This window comes from Phyllopteryx taeniolatus, chromosome 7 (genome assembly GCF_024500385.1).
Source record: "Phyllopteryx taeniolatus isolate TA_2022b chromosome 7, UOR_Ptae_1.2, whole genome shotgun sequence".
NCBI classification, from domain to species: domain Eukaryota; kingdom Metazoa; phylum Chordata; class Actinopteri; order Syngnathiformes; family Syngnathidae; genus Phyllopteryx; species Phyllopteryx taeniolatus.
Window position 1 is genome coordinate 27,445,987 of NC_084508.1, and position 15,589 is coordinate 27,461,575.

The following is a 15,589-nucleotide window of genomic DNA, read 5'->3' on the forward strand; positions in this document are numbered from 1 at the left end:
CTACTGGGACATGCTGGAGTCTCGCAATGTCAGTCTGTGACTTCAGATGTTTATATTTCTTCTTCACACATGATTATGGTTTAACCACCAGGTTTTGTGCCATATATTTGTCAGAAAATATAGGTGGAATTCCTACTCTTTGACCATTGAAGCGTTCGACTTTTGAGCTACCATTTTACAATGGTGTAAAAAAATGTTTGTCCCCCTTCCTGATTTCTTTCTTTTTTTTTTTTTTTGCATGTTTGTCACACTTAAATTTTTCCCATCATCAAACAAATGTAAATATTATTCAAAGACGACACAAGTAAACACAAAATGCAGTTTTTAAATGAAGGTTTTTATGATTAAGGGGAAAAAAAAAATCTGCAGCAGGACAATGATCCAAAAAATTCCAACAAATCCGCCTCTGAATGGCTGAAGAAAAACAAAATGAAGACTTTGGATTGGCCAAGTCAAAGTCCTGACCTGAACCCTATTGAGATGCTGTGGCATGACCTTAAAAAAGGCGGTTCACGCTTGAAAACTATCCAATGTGGCTGACTTACAACAATTCTGCAAAGATGAGTGGGCCAAAATTCCTCCACAGCGCTGTAAGAGACTCATTGCAAGTTATTGCAAACGCTTGATTGCAGTTGTTGCTGCTAAGGATGGCTCAACCAGTTATTAGATTTAGGGGGGCAAGCACTTTTTCACACAGGGCCATGGTGGTTTGGATTTTTTCCTCTTCTTTAATAAGAAAACCCTTCATTTAAAAACTGCGTTTTGTGTTTACTTATGTTGTGTGACTTATATTTGTTTGATGATAGGAACCATTTATGTGTAAAAAACATGCTCAGAAATCAGAAAGGGAGCAAACACTTTTTCACACCACTGTATTTAACTTTATACCTTTTTTTCGGCCTTTTTACTGTGAAGTTGCTGTTCGCTGCCGCACCATCGTCGTCGTTGCATCTAATTATCTAAACGCACAGAGTTGTAACAGCTTTGTGAATGACCACTTCAAACAAAGCCAGTTTGAAAGCTGCTAATGTCAATAAACAAGGTTATCATGGCACCACTAGATGATCATGGCACTTATTAGGCATCAAATCAGATAGCGCTGACATAATTTCTTGCATGGTAGCTGGAAATTGTTCTGATATGCTCTGATGTCAAGTCCTCAATTCATTTTTGTGGCACTACATCTTAGTGACAGCATTTTTCAGCATTCACACACGATCTGAGGGAAGGGCAAATTTTATAACATAAAATATAGTTTTAGGGTGTTCTTTTATGAACACAATACGATGGAAAGAGCGAAATATAATCCTTGTCTTACAGCAGTGGGATTGCCAATGATTAAAAATAAGAACTGTGGGTCCAGTATCTTCCTAGTGTAGTATTTGTATTGTATGGTATTTGTACAGGATTTATGGGGACGTCTGAGAGCTGTTCTAGTTGGCCTCTCTTACGCTGACCCTCATTTCTGGCGCCCCGTTACCCATAATGAGAGAAATACATAGACATAAAAAGCCAGGCTGATGGGACTTCAAGGTTATTGCTTTTGCTAAATTCACATACTGGCAGAAATGAGTCAGACGATTTGGGGATTTTGATGACTCGTTTCATGTCAGCCTGCTGTTTAACAATATCGAAACAGTCTTCCATAAATAAACAAGGACAAATAAACAAAGTTTATTTCTGCAATTGTTTATGTAGTCCCTCTTCTGACAACTTAACTTTGGGTCTGAGCATTAGACCATAATGCATTTAGTAGGTTTGACCTCAATTCCATCCATCCATTTTCTATACCGCTTGTCCTCACGAGGGTCTTGATCAAGCTGGAACCTATCCCAGCTGACTTTGAGTGAGAGGTGAGGTACACCTGAACTAATGCCATAGAAAACAAAGTCTGGACACTTTTGGATCTCACTGCACTGCTCTGCCGTTGGTTGAATTCACATCACATGGTTTATGCCATGTTGTCAACCAAGGGTCATCATTCCCAGCATTGCCTTGCTTTAGATTTAGTCAGTTTTGGGTCTTTATTAAGTGGATTTTTTTTAGGTTTTTGTCAAAATTGTTTGTTGTGCGCTGAAGGCTGTTCCACTCATCCTGGGCAAGACGTGCGGATGCATTGTTTGCTGAAAATCCCCAAAAGATGACTACTGTGTTAGGTCCATCCATCCATCCATCCATCCATTTTCTGAGCCGCTTCTCCTCACTAGGCTCGCGGGCGTGCTGGAGCCTATCCCAACTATCATCGGGCAGGTGGCGGGGTACACCATGAACTGGTTGCCAGTCAATCACAGGGCACATACAAACAAACAACCATTCGCACTCACATTCACACCTATGGGCAATTTAGAGTCTCCAATGCATGCATGTTTTTGGGATGTGGGAGGAAACCGGAGTGCCCGGAGAAAACCAACCCTATATTAATCAAACAAAATCTGTTATTATTATTATTATTACACCAAACAAATGAATGTGTCAAAAGCGATATTTTTTTTTTAAAAAAAGGGGTGGGTGCGATTGCAGATGCACGCCCCGCCAACCCTTGGTTAAAAAGTGTTTGTTGTCTTGCTAATCATAGCCTATTTATGTTACAGTTAACTAAATGGTCATGATAACAATCTGTGATTAATATTAATAAATATATAAATATATTGTGAGGTTTCATTTCTGAGGACCGGTCTCCCCGTGCCTGCGTGGGTTTTCTCCCACACAGCTCAGACAATGGATGGATGGATGGAAGGATTTTGACGTTTCTGTGGAAAATATCATTCACATATGGCAAATCTTGGAAAAAGTCAATTGCTTTACATTATGTCAAGCTGAGTGACAATATGGCACCGTTGGATGTCACTGTCCAGACTTTATTCTCTACGAGTTTGCCCTGAACTGGTCGCCAGACAATTGCAAGGGACATGTAGACAAACAACCATTCACACTCACACCTATGTACAATTTAGAGTCTTCGATTAACCTGGGAAGTATGTTTTTATAATGTGGGAGGACGCCGGAGTACCTAGAAAAAAGCCATGCAAGCATAGGGAGAACAAGCAAACTGCACACAGGGAGCCCGGATTCAAACCCACAACCTCTGAACTGTGAGGCGGGCGTGCTTACCATGAATTACCCTGCTGCTTTTGGTGATTTTTATCAATTTTTTGTTCCAGATTTCTTGTGAATTCTATTGAAATTGTGAGGGGAAAAAACACTGTGCATCACCAGAAGAGCACCCAAGTCGTAGTGAATGGTAGTGGCGACATCATGCTTTGTGATTGTTTTTCTTCAGCTGGAATTCCTAATTGGCAGATTTGATTTATTTTTATATTTTACTTAATGTAAGGGGCTTTGTGTTGCATTTTTTTGTTTGAAAAGCGCTTACAAATAAAGTTTGATTGATTGATCATTTCCTTCAGTGTTTTGGCTTTCGGTTTTCAGCACTGCGTTCCTCAGTTGCGGTTTTCGGTTTCGGTCAAGAATTTTAATTTCGGTGCATCACTAATTCAAACGGGTTTGTAGACTTTTTATATCCGCTGCTGCTTCCTTACACATCCTTTATAAATATTGAATTATTGACTTTGTTGATTGTGTTAATGGGTGCCCTTTTTTTGGTTTTCAGCACCTGCCCCAAAAACCGACGTGACTGATAGAGTACACCGTGTGCAGAATTATTAGGCAAGTCTCATTTTTGAGGATTATTTTTATAATCACCAACAACAGTACTTTAGGTTATTCCAAAATGTTAATAAACCTAAAACAAGAATTTTTAAGAAAGTAAAAGTGAGTTTTAGGCTTTCTTAGGAGAGTATCAACATGTGGACAATTATAACTGTTGGTGTGCAGAGTTATAACAAATTATAAACACATTTTCCCATCTCACTTTTTGCTTTTCCTTTGTTTGAGAATTATAAGAAAACAACTCAAAACCTTCCAATAGAAATGGATAGAAACTGATGTATATATTTGAAATCAGTGACCAATATAGCCAGCCGTCTGTTCAATAACGGTGATAAGCCATGGATTCTGGGCCCGTTAGTGATTCAGCCACGGGCCCATCCATCTGGTCTGTAATGAGTCACTCTCATTTCATAAAACCTTTGAGAAATCTTGATCCAGTCGAGATGCTTCAGTTTATGTCTTGTTCAGTGGTGGTCTTTTTTCAGCTTTTCTTACCTTGGCCATGTCTCTGAACACTAAACGTATTGTACTCTGAGGTATTACAGGTCGGTTGCCGTTCTGAAATATGACAGGACATGAAGACGACGGGTTCCTGGTAGCTTCATACCTGATTCTTCTCAAATCCTTGGCAGTTAGACGTTTTCTCGCAAAAGGTTTCTTGCGACCCTGTTGAATATACGCAACAAACCGTTGATGGTTCTGTGATCATGCCCAAATATGTTAGATATCTCGAGTATTACCCTTTGAGAAACTTTTGATAATTTTTGTTACTTTTTCAGTCAAATCTTTTTTTTTGGCCCATTTTGCCTAAAGAAAAGTAGCTGCCTAATAATTACGCACACCTTTATAAAAGGCGTTGATCTCCTTAGGCCTCACCCACCTGCTGTGCTTACATCCATTAAGCTTTCACGTTTATTCAGCTCCTAATATGGTCAAAATACTTGCCTAATATTTCTGCACACTGTGTATATACTGTTTTCTGTAGCAGTCTGATATGCCTGATCATTAAACCAAAATTCTTCACAAATTTCTTTGAGTCATCCAAACTGTGAGTTTAAAGGAAGTTCAGCATGTCCTTTTATGAGCTTTTAGTTTCTTTTGGTGTGGTTTGTTATAGAGAAACTGCTCTTCAGCTCTCCCCTAAAACAGTGTTGACGCGTACCAAGTTTTCATCTTTGAAAGGTTATATGTACCGATGAAATCCCTGTCCAGTTTGTAGATTTAGTATTTCCTTTTAATTGACAAAGCCTCAAATACAAAAAGAGAAACAAAGCGAATTGAAAAAAAAAACATTTGTCTTTTGAGATAGCTTGGCCAAGCTTCATGTTGGTGCTTTAAACTGAGCTTACTCACAATGACTAATACGATTCCAGTGTGCCAAGAAGTGTTGTGAGCTGCAGTACATGTTAGCAAGCCTGAATTCCCCAAGAACAGTGTCCAGCTGGCTGGGAGTTCCCTCTGTAACTCTTGTCACATTTATCATCCTCAGGATAAAGTCAGCACTCATATATGCTGCTTTTTGTATTTCAAGTGAAGGCAGGCTTCCAGTTTCCAACATGAGCTTGTATGTTTGCTCTTAATAACCAAGCTGACACTGCACCGTCTTCACTATTATAACAGTACGTACTTTCTGTACGTACTCAACATCATGCTCATTACATGTCTGCAACTGTCATGTGTGTGTTCCGGGTTTTGTCTTCCCCCCTGTTTCACACACACCTGCTCATGTGAGCATCTTCATCACCTGTGCCTCGTTCACCCTAATTACCCCTTGTATATAACCTCGTGTCTCATTTCCTCTCGTTGCCAGTTCGTTGTACCTTGTCGTCGCGTTCCTGCATTCCTTGTTTCCACGTCATAGATTCACAGTAAGACCTGACCCTGTTCCGATTATCGACCTTGTCTCTTTGCCTCATGTTTTTGGATACTGTTGCCTCTTTTGGATTGCCTGCCTGTGTACCGACCTATGCCCGTCTATTAAACCTCTCTTTTTGGAAACTGTCAATTTGTTTTGGAGTCGTGCATTTTTGGGTCCTATCCGCTGTTCCGTTCATGACAGAACGAACTGGCCAGAACATGGACCCAGCAGACTCAGACCCGGTGCGCAAAGCCCTTCAAGCGCAGGGTCAACGCCTCGCGAAGCAGGATGAGCAGATTGCCGCCCTCCACCTTCATCTAGAGGGACTGTCAAGTTATCAGGACAATATGATGAGACAGGTGGCCTCGCAGTTTGAACTTCTTATGAAATTTTTTCAAGAGAAGGAACCAGTTGGCACCACACCCAGTACCGCCACGGTACTTCCATGTGAAGTAGTCACCATGCAGCCACCTGCCACCTCCGCTGCTGTCTGCCCACAGCTCTCTCGACCGGAGAGGTTCTCTGGAGAATCTGGGAACATTAAGCCGTTCATCACGCAGTGCGAACTCCACTTTGAACTGCAGGGAGACGCCTTCCCCACCGAGCGGGCAAAGATCGCATTCGTCATTTCCCACCTGATTGGTCGTGCGGAGGCGTGGGCTACTGCTGAATGGAGCCGCAATTCCGCCGCGTGTCATTCATGGGCTTTTTTCGTCAAGACTATGGAGCAAATTTTTCAATTTTCCACTCCTGATCGTGAGGCAGCTCGCTCCCTTGTCACCTTACAACAAGGCAAGCGCAGGGTGTCAGATTACGCGATTGAGTTTCGCATTCTAGCAGCTGAGACTCATTGGAATAATCGGGCGCTACTTGATGCCTTTTTTCAAGGACTATCCCCCGCCGTCAAGGATCATTTAGTCCCGCTAGACCTGCCACCCGACTTGGACACTCTCATCGCTCTCGCCCTCAAGATCGACAGAAGGCTTTTGGATCGCGAGCTGGAAGGAGATCGGCGGAAGGATGCTTCACCGCGCACTTGGAGGACGAGCCTCGGTGACAAGCCAAACCAAGGCAGATTCCCTGCTGCCAGTCTCAATCCACTGGCTAGCGTCACCACGGATGAGCCCATGCAACGGGGCAGGTTCCGTCTCTCCTCTGAGGAACGTCAACGCCGGCTGAGGGAAGGGCGGTGCTTCTACTGCGGTCAGTTGGGTCATTCCGTGAGAAACTGTCACGTCAAAGTTGCCGGTGCCGGTAGCCAGGGCACGGGAGAGGTGAGTCTGAATTTCATTAAGGAAGACCCTACACGGGTTCTTCCTAAAGTGACACTATGCTCTCCTGATTTATCTCAAGTGCCCACCTGTTATCAGGATATTAAAGATGTTTTTTCCAAGTCCAAGGCCAAATCCCTTCCACCCCACAGACCTTATGACTGTGCTATTGACTTGCTGCCTGGAACCACACCCCCACGAGGGAGGTTGTTCTCTCTTTCAGGGCCGGAACACAAGGCCATGAAGGAATACGTAGAAGAATCACTGGCAGCTGGGATCATTCGCCCATCTTCATCCCCTGCGGGAGCAGGATTTTTCTTCGTGGACAAGAAAGACAAGACCCTGCGACCCTGTATCGATTACCGGGGTCTCAATGAGATCACGGTAAAAAACAGGTACCCTCTTCCTCTCATCTCCACCGCCTTTGAGTTCCTGGAGGGAGCCAAGATTTTCACAAAACTGGACTTAAGAAATGCATATCATCTAGTCAGGATAAGGGAGGGGGATGAATGGAAAACAGCATTTAACACACCAACGGGACATTATGAATATTTGGTAATGCCTTTTGGGCTTACTAACGCTCCAGCTGTTTTCCAGAACCTTGTCAATGATGTCCTGCGCGACATGTTGAATGTTTATGTTTTTGTTTATTTAGATGATATTCTGATATTCTCCCCGGATGAGGAGACTCACATTATTCATGTCCGCTCTGTTTTGCAGCAGTTACTGCAGAATCAACTCTATGTCAAGGCTGAGAAATGTGAGTTCCACCAGGCGTCCGTTTCTTTTCTGGGTTTCGTCCTGGCTCAAGGGGAAGTCAAGATGGACCCTTGCAAAGTCGATGCCGTTATTAATTGGCCTACTCCCACGTCACGCAAAGATGTACAAAGGTTCTTGGGGTTCGCAAACTTCTACAGGAAATTCATCAGGAATTTCAGTTCTATAGCCTCTCCTTTGCATGATCTTACCTCGCCACACAAACCTTTTGTATGGAACCCGCTTTGTCATGCAGCTTTTCAAAGACTTAAGTCGAGCTTTACCTCCGCTCCCATCCTTACTTTGCCAGATCTCAAACAGCAGTTTGTGGTAGAAGTCGATGCGTCTGATGCCGGAATAGGAGCAGTGCTCTCCCAGAAGTCTCTCAAGGATGAGAAGTTACATCCTTGTGCGTTTCTTTCCAAAAAATTGACCCCAGCTGAAAAAAATTATGACATTGGCGACCGTGAACTGTTGGCAGTCAAGGTGGCTTTGATGGAGTGGAGGCACTGGCTAGAGGGGGCACATACTCCGTTTTTAGTATGGACAGATCACAAGAACCTTGAATATATTAAAACTGCCAAAAGATTAAATGCGAGGCAGGCTAGATGGGCTCTTTTCTTCTCTAGATTTAATTTTACGTTATCATACCGACCGGGTTCTAAAAATGGTAAGCCAGATGCTTTGTCACGCATTTTCTCCGAGGAGAGTTCTTTGTCCGACCCTAAGACTATTTTGCCTAAGTCATGCTTCATTTCCGCTTTTGTTTGGGACATTGAGACTGCGGTTGAAGGGGCTCTGAAAGACACTCCTAGCCCTGAAGATTGCCCCGAGAACAGGCTTTATGTGGTTCCGACCTTAAGGGGAAAAGTCATCCACTGGGCTCACACGAACCGAACGGTATGTCACCCAGGCATTGCCAAGACGCTATCGGTGGTCGAACAGCGCTTTTGGTGGCCTAATGTTAGGAGGGATGTTAGCGATTACGTCAATGCTTGCCAGGTATGTGCTGCTAACAAGGCCTCTCATCAACGTCCTTCTGGGGAGTTGCGACCCCTGCCAATACCACAACGTCCTTGGTCAGACATTTCCGTAGACTTTGTTACAGGATTACCGGCCTCTAAAGGCAATACCACCATTCTTACAGTTGTTGACAGGTTCTCTAAGATGGCGCACTTCATTGCACTTCCAAAACTCCCCTCAGCTAAAGACACTGCCGAGCTAATGATTAATCAGGTTTTTAAGTTCCATGGTTTCCCCAAGAATGTGGTGTCTGATAGGGGTCCCCAATTCATTTCGCAATTTTGGAAGGAGTTTTGTAAACTCATAGGTGCTACCGTCAGTCTGTCATCCGGGTTTCATCCTGAAACCAACGGCCAAACCGAGAGGCTGAACCAGGACCTGGAGACGGGGCTCCGATGTCTCGCTTCACAGGAGCCGCGATCCTGGTCTCAGAAACTGGTTTGGGTCGAATTCTCCCACAATTCCCTCCCCTCTGCATCCACTGGTCTATCGCCTTTTCACGTTGTGCATGGTTACCAACCATCTCTGTTTCCTGCCATAGCCCCAGAATCCACAGTTCCAGCAGCATTAACCTTGGTGAGACGCTGCAGGAGGACCTGGGAGCGAGCCCGCCAGATGCTGCTGCGCCAGGGACGGTCCTACAAAGCCGCTGCTGACCGTCGGAGGACACCGGCCCCGAACTACAAAGTGGGTCAGCGAGTTTGGCTTTCGACCAAACATATTCCACTCCGGGTGGAGTCCAAGAAGCTCGCTCCCAGGTTCGTTGGGCCCTTCCCCATCACAAAAATAATCAACCCTGTCACCGTGAAGCTGAGGCTCCCAAGGTCTATGCGGGTCCACCCTACTTTTCACGTCAGCCTACTCAAGCCAGCCCGGGAGTCCCCTCTGGTCCCGCCTTCCAGGCCCCCTCCTCCCCCCCGGTTTGTGGATGGGGGCCCTGTCTTCTCTGTGAAGCGGCTGTTGTCATCTCGTCGGAGGGGCAGGGGGTTTCAATATCTGGTGGACTGGGAGGGCTATGGGCCTGAGGAGCGTTCCTGGGTACCGTCTGCGTTTATCGTGGATGATTCGCTCATTCGGGACTTCCACGTTGCGCATCCAGGGGCCCCAGGGCCGTCTGGGGCCGGCCGTTAGGGGGGGGGTACTGTCATGTGTGTGTTCCGGGTTTTGTCTTCCCCCCTGTTTCACACACACCTGCTCATGTGAGCATCTTCATCACCTGTGCCTCGTTCACCCTAATTACCCCTTGTATATAACCTCGTGTCTCATTTCCTCTCGTTGCCAGTTCGTTGTACCTTGTCGTCGCGTTCCTGCATTCCTTGTTTCCACGTCATAGATTCACAGTAAGACCTGACCCTGTTCCGATTATCGACCTTGTCTCTTTGCCTCATGTTTTTGGATACTGTTGCCTCTTTTGGATTGCCTGCCTGTGTACCGACCTATGCCCGTCTATTAAACCTCTCTTTTTGGAAACTGTCAATTTGTTTTGGAGTCGTGCATTTTTGGGTCCTATCCGCTGTTCCGTTCATGACAGCAACTGTAAGACACATTCATGCTCCTGTCAGTGTAATGACCATTAGTTTATGTAAACGTATGTCACAGTTACACCATTTACTGTAAATCATCAACACTATACAGTTAGTCTAAAATTAATCAATCTGAATAAGTTGACAGAAGGGATTCAGTGTGGTGCGTGGGTGAGTATGCTAGTGAGAGAAGCCATGCTGGGTATCAGCGCGCTGGCCACCCATGCAAACCGTTTTCTCTTCGAACTCAGGTTTTCTCTTTCTCATCAAGTGACAGATCGTCGACTATACATTGCTTTCTTCTTAACCCCCGGTCACTGGTTGAGAATGCATTTCTCTCATTTCTCTGCAATCAGCTTAATAAATATTGAAATTTAATTAACTAGGCTAATCCATATAGTGCCCAGACAACAGTGATTAAGCTCAAGAGCATGTTAGCCGGATCCAGTCATTTTTGTCTGTGAGTCCAGTGATCTTATGTCAATGCAATTGTTGAAAATCATTTTTTTTTTTTTTAACATAGTGTGGATACTTTTGGTTGGTGTCTCTCGTTCTTAGTTGAGACATCAATCAATTTCTTTTATTTTATCCTGCTAAACAATGCACTACTATACATCGTGCCCAATTGGAATATGTGATAATAATAGTTGTGGATAAAGTGGGAATATTTAATGTACAGTAGTCACAGCCAGGGTGTATTTTCGTTATCCTCTGTTTGTAATTAGTAGGGTTAATAAAACACGAATAAAACTTTGCGGAGGAGTTATTGCATAGGCAAAATAAAAAGCCCTTAATATTTGCATTTATTTATTTATTTATTTTAATTAACATCGTCCCCCTCCGGTTTGGGGATGATGCCCCAAGGGGAGGAATTCAACGACAATATCTTGGGGTCTTGTTCACGAGTGAGGGAAGAAAGGAGTGGGAGATCTACAGACGGATTAGCGTAGGGTCTGCAGTAATGAGGACTCTGCATCAATCTGTCGTGGTGAAGAACGAGCTAAACCGAAAAGCAAAGCTCTCAATTGACGGATCAATCTATGTACCCAGCCTTACCTATGGTCACGAGCTGCGGGTGGTGACTGAAAGAACAAGATCACAGATACGAGCGGCTGAAATGAGTTTCCTCCTTAGCGATAGGGTGAGAAATTCAGTCTTCCGAGAAGGGCTCAGAGTAGAGTTGCAGCATTTCCACATTGAGTGGAGCCAGATGAGGTGGCTCGGACACCTGGTTGGGATACCTCCTGGCTACCTCCTTGGTGAGGTGTCCCGGGAACGTCCCACTGCGTGGAGGCCCCGGGAAAGATAATGATATGCAAACAACACACACTTCACATTTGACTCAATGGTTTACATCGTTTTGATTTTCTCACCCAGGGAGCCAGTCCAGGCCAACTGTGTGCGGTGGAGGAAAAGGTTCTCTTTCCCCTGTAAGATGAGTGCCAATGCTGGGACTGGTGTACTGGACCCCTGTGTGTGTCGCGTATCAGTCAGAAAGGTAAACTATTTATGGGGGCAGAGCTGCTCTCTTAACTGTCTCATTTTTTGTCTCCTATGTGATAACATTATAGTACACATTACGCAGTGATTTTTTTATTTTTTTTTATTTTTAATAGGTTTTTACTTTTTTCCCAATTCATTATTATACATACTTTAATCCCTCAATGGTACATCAGTGTAAGGTCACAGCAGACAGAGTAAGACTTGTATGTCGAATTAGTGCTGATGGTTTGAGGGAATGGGCTAAAATGACAATTAATCAATTAATTGATCACAAGAAGTCGGTTGATTGTGTATAAGGGATTTTGATTAATCCTTTAATTAAGTCATTGAGGCTCCATGAGTGAACTACTTGGTGGCAACTAGCAGTGTTGTATAGTCCACACAACTATTTACAGTACCTCTCGCACACAACATAAAAGCTTCTCTCACATTCCAAAAATCCTCTCATGTACATCCCCAAAAAACTTCATGCGTTATTTTATTTACCGTCTGACTAAAGCAAAAAACCTCACAGAGAGAAAAAAAAAAGATTATAAGACAATCTTTTTTTTCTATGTCAGACCTCTAGGTGAGAATTAAAAAAATGTGTGTGAGAAAGGAAGCTTATTACTGAAAACTGAAGCCATCCCAAATGCTGAGTGGCTCTGCCATGCAACAAATCCCTCCCTCGGGCTGTTGCCGGTGTTATGTTTCAACTGGCTCTTAGATTAACTGGCTCCCGATTCCAAACGACAAACTTGCTTGAAGCATGATTGTAATTGGTTTCATGTATTTCGTCTGACACAGATGTGCTGTTTGTCTGTCTGATTGCAATATTTTCAACTGATTTATGTCCACATGGAACACGACATCTGGGCTTGTACACTGTGGAGCAAATCCCTAGATTGTTGCACAATTTTCTAAATTGTTATGTAATTAAGTTACCTGATAGCAGCCACAGAGACTTCTAGTTTTAATGGTCACCTGTGTGATGTAAACAAACAGATGTATTATTATTTTATTTCTTTTGCCACAGTACTTGTACATTGCAATGTGGCTATGATTCATCATGTCCTTTTTTTTTTTTATATAACCTTTGCTTATTGTGTCGCCACCGGCTGATCAGCAGAGTAGCATAAAGGCGTAGTCTGCAGACGACTACAATGAGCTCAATTGTGTGGAAAAACATTTCTCTGTAGTGGGACTAAAGTGCAACTCAATCAATAACACGATTCGGGCCACATGTTCTCTCACTAAGTGTACTTTGCAGGACCTGTTGTAAGAGCAGTTATATATATTTCTGTTATAAGAAATATCATATAGGGATCATAGACCATTTTACACTTGAGACTGGACGGGCTTTCCCACTGCAGGAACTTCCCTAGCTACCCTGGTAGCTTGCGTTCCCCCAGTGTCCCCACCGAAAAAAACTACCCTCTGGATTATTTTGTTCCTCCTAGCGGATAGGGTCTTCCGAGAGCTACCAGGGACTCTTTGAGGGGGTGGTCTGTGCTGACCAGTGTTGCCACAGTTACCTTGAAAAAGTAACTTAGTTACTTTACTGATTACTTGATTTCAAAAGTAACTACGTTAAAAAAAGTAACTTTTTAGTTACTTTCAGCAACTGCCAAGTGGCAGCAATATCACTTACCCACAGTACAAAAAAAGCATTAAGTTAACCGTAACCATTACTTGCTAATATACGCCACACAAGTTACAGAATGATGTCATTAACATGAACGAATAACTTAAATATTAGTGTAGTTGTAGCCACATTAAATCAGCAACTTTAATGTGAGCTGTGCAAGAAGTCATGTTTTATTTTTTTTATTTTTTTTTATTATTATTGAACCTTATCCAGGTCAGGTATTTGCAATGCCAACCAGTTCTTCCCAGCTGCAGGCAGCTGAGTAGAACAAAGCAAAATAGAAGTACATATACAAACTGTACAATGTGATACAGTAACAAGTTAAGTATTAAATTATAGCACATGATGAATAAGGCGGCACGGTGGCCGACTGGTTAGAGCGTCAGCCTCACAGTTCTGAGGTGCGGGGTTCAATCCCCGTCCCCGCCTGTGTGGAGTTTGCATGTTCTCCCCGTGCCTGCGTGGGTTTTCTCCGGGCACTCCGGTTTCCTCCCACATCCCAAAAACATGCATTAATTGGAGACTCTAAATTGCCCGTAGGCATGACTGTGAGTGCGAATGGTTGTTTGTTTCGATGTGCCCTGCGATTGGCTGGCAACCGGTTCAGGGTGTACCCCGCCTCCTGCCCGATGACAGCTGGGATAGGCTCCAGCACGCCCGCAACCCTAGTGAGGAGAAGCGGCTCAGAAAATGGATGGATGGACATGATGAATAAAAGCTCCATAAAAGGCATGTGAGTGGATGTTCTCTGTAGCTGGAGAAAAATGTAATTGCCTGAATGCCAAGAAAAACTTGTCCTTTTGAATAAATAAATATATAAATAAATGTGGCGGCACGGTGAACGACTGGTTAGCACATCTGCCTCACAGTTCTGAGGACCGGGGTTCAAATCCAGGGCCCTCCTATGTGGAGTTTGCATGTTCTCCCCGTGCCTGTGTGGGTTTTCTCCGGGCACTCTGGTTTCCTCCCATATTGCAAAAAAACATGCATGGTAGGTTAATTGACAACTCTAAATTGCCCGTAGGTGTGAATGTGTGCACGGATGATTTTTTGTTTATATGTGCCCTGCGATTGGCTGGCGACCAGTTCAGGGTGTACCCCGCCTCTCACCCGAAGATAGCACGCCCGCGACCCTAGTGAGGAGAAGCGGCTCATAAAATGGATGGAGGGATATTCTAATTTATTGAAATGTACCTGTATATAATAAAACTCCATTCCTCAAAGACTGTCTAACCAGGTTGGCATTGCAAATGAGAATCAGTTCTAATTGCCTCACCTTGAATAAAGGGTTAGGTTTTAAAGGCATCAAAAATATTTGAAATTTAGATTAAGCTATACAATCCGACATTGAAAGCTTTAAATACCAGCATTTTTTAAAAATCCAGTAGTTGTCAGTAATGAGCAACATCAGCCTCATTTGCTTAAGCTACCCTGAACTAATAAGTGCGATGGAAACACAAACCACATGGGCCACAGGAGCCTTTTGCTACCAGGTACTCCTGCTACCACGAACTCAAAGTTCTTGGGCTGGTTGGTGGAAAAGCCTCGTATGTGAATCCTAGCCGGCACATGTGTGAAAACAATGAGTCCCAGCCCTGGAACAATGAGTCCCTGCACCTTATCATCGCGAAATGCAGATACAGTAATGCTCCGCTTTATCATGGTTCTTGCTTCGCGGCCCCGCTATAGTACAGTTTTTACTACGGTTGTTACTCTGTTTTTTATACTGTTTGTAGAATAGTTATTATCCATTGCAAATGGTTTCAGACACGGACGCTAAGTGAATTACAAGTCAAGGAGCATCAAAGCTGAGATAAAGACATCTGGTTTTGCACCAAAACGCTAAATGAATTAACTTCCACCACCAGCCAGCCTGGAGAAGGTCAACAACAAAGACTTCTCCTTCTTGCTATGTACCGTGACACCTTCGCATCTGGGCTGGGACAATGGACGATACACGAGCGACCCCCACAGGGGGCGGAAAGCCACTGCAAACCCGGATTAACTAATCAAGCTTCACATTTTAATTCATATTTCATGTTTACTTAGGCACCATAGAGACAATATTACATCCCAAATACTACAAAAAGTTTATTTGGCAGAACAAGTCCCCTTTAAGCCATGTGCAGATTGAAGTCACTTCTTATGCGTCCCTGTTAATGTTTGTGAGTCTCAGGCGCAGTCCGCACATCAAACGAGATCCCTGTGAATAGGGCGAGCTCCTCACACTTGATCACAGATTACCATGTCCATTAAATACACTGTAAAGTATTGGTGACTACATTGAACATTTTGTGAGGCACCAGCTGCGTCTGTGTGTACACGATATGAACGTGGGTGCTCTTGTCCAACTTAAAAA

General features: G+C 43.7%; 1 protein-coding gene across 2 annotated transcripts in view; it reads left to right on the forward strand.

The window, feature by feature from the left end:
* LOC133481013 (EEIG family member 2-like) overlaps positions 1–15,589 on the forward strand; it is a 32,365-nt gene that overhangs the window by 1,299 nt on the left and 15,477 nt on the right. For both annotated transcript variants that reach the window (XM_061779859.1, XM_061779860.1), the window contains exon 2: positions 11,478–11,598. In XM_061779859.1, coding sequence (XP_061635843.1) covers positions 11,478–11,598 — 121 coding nt within the window. The remainder of the gene's footprint in view (positions 1–11,477; positions 11,599–15,589) is intronic.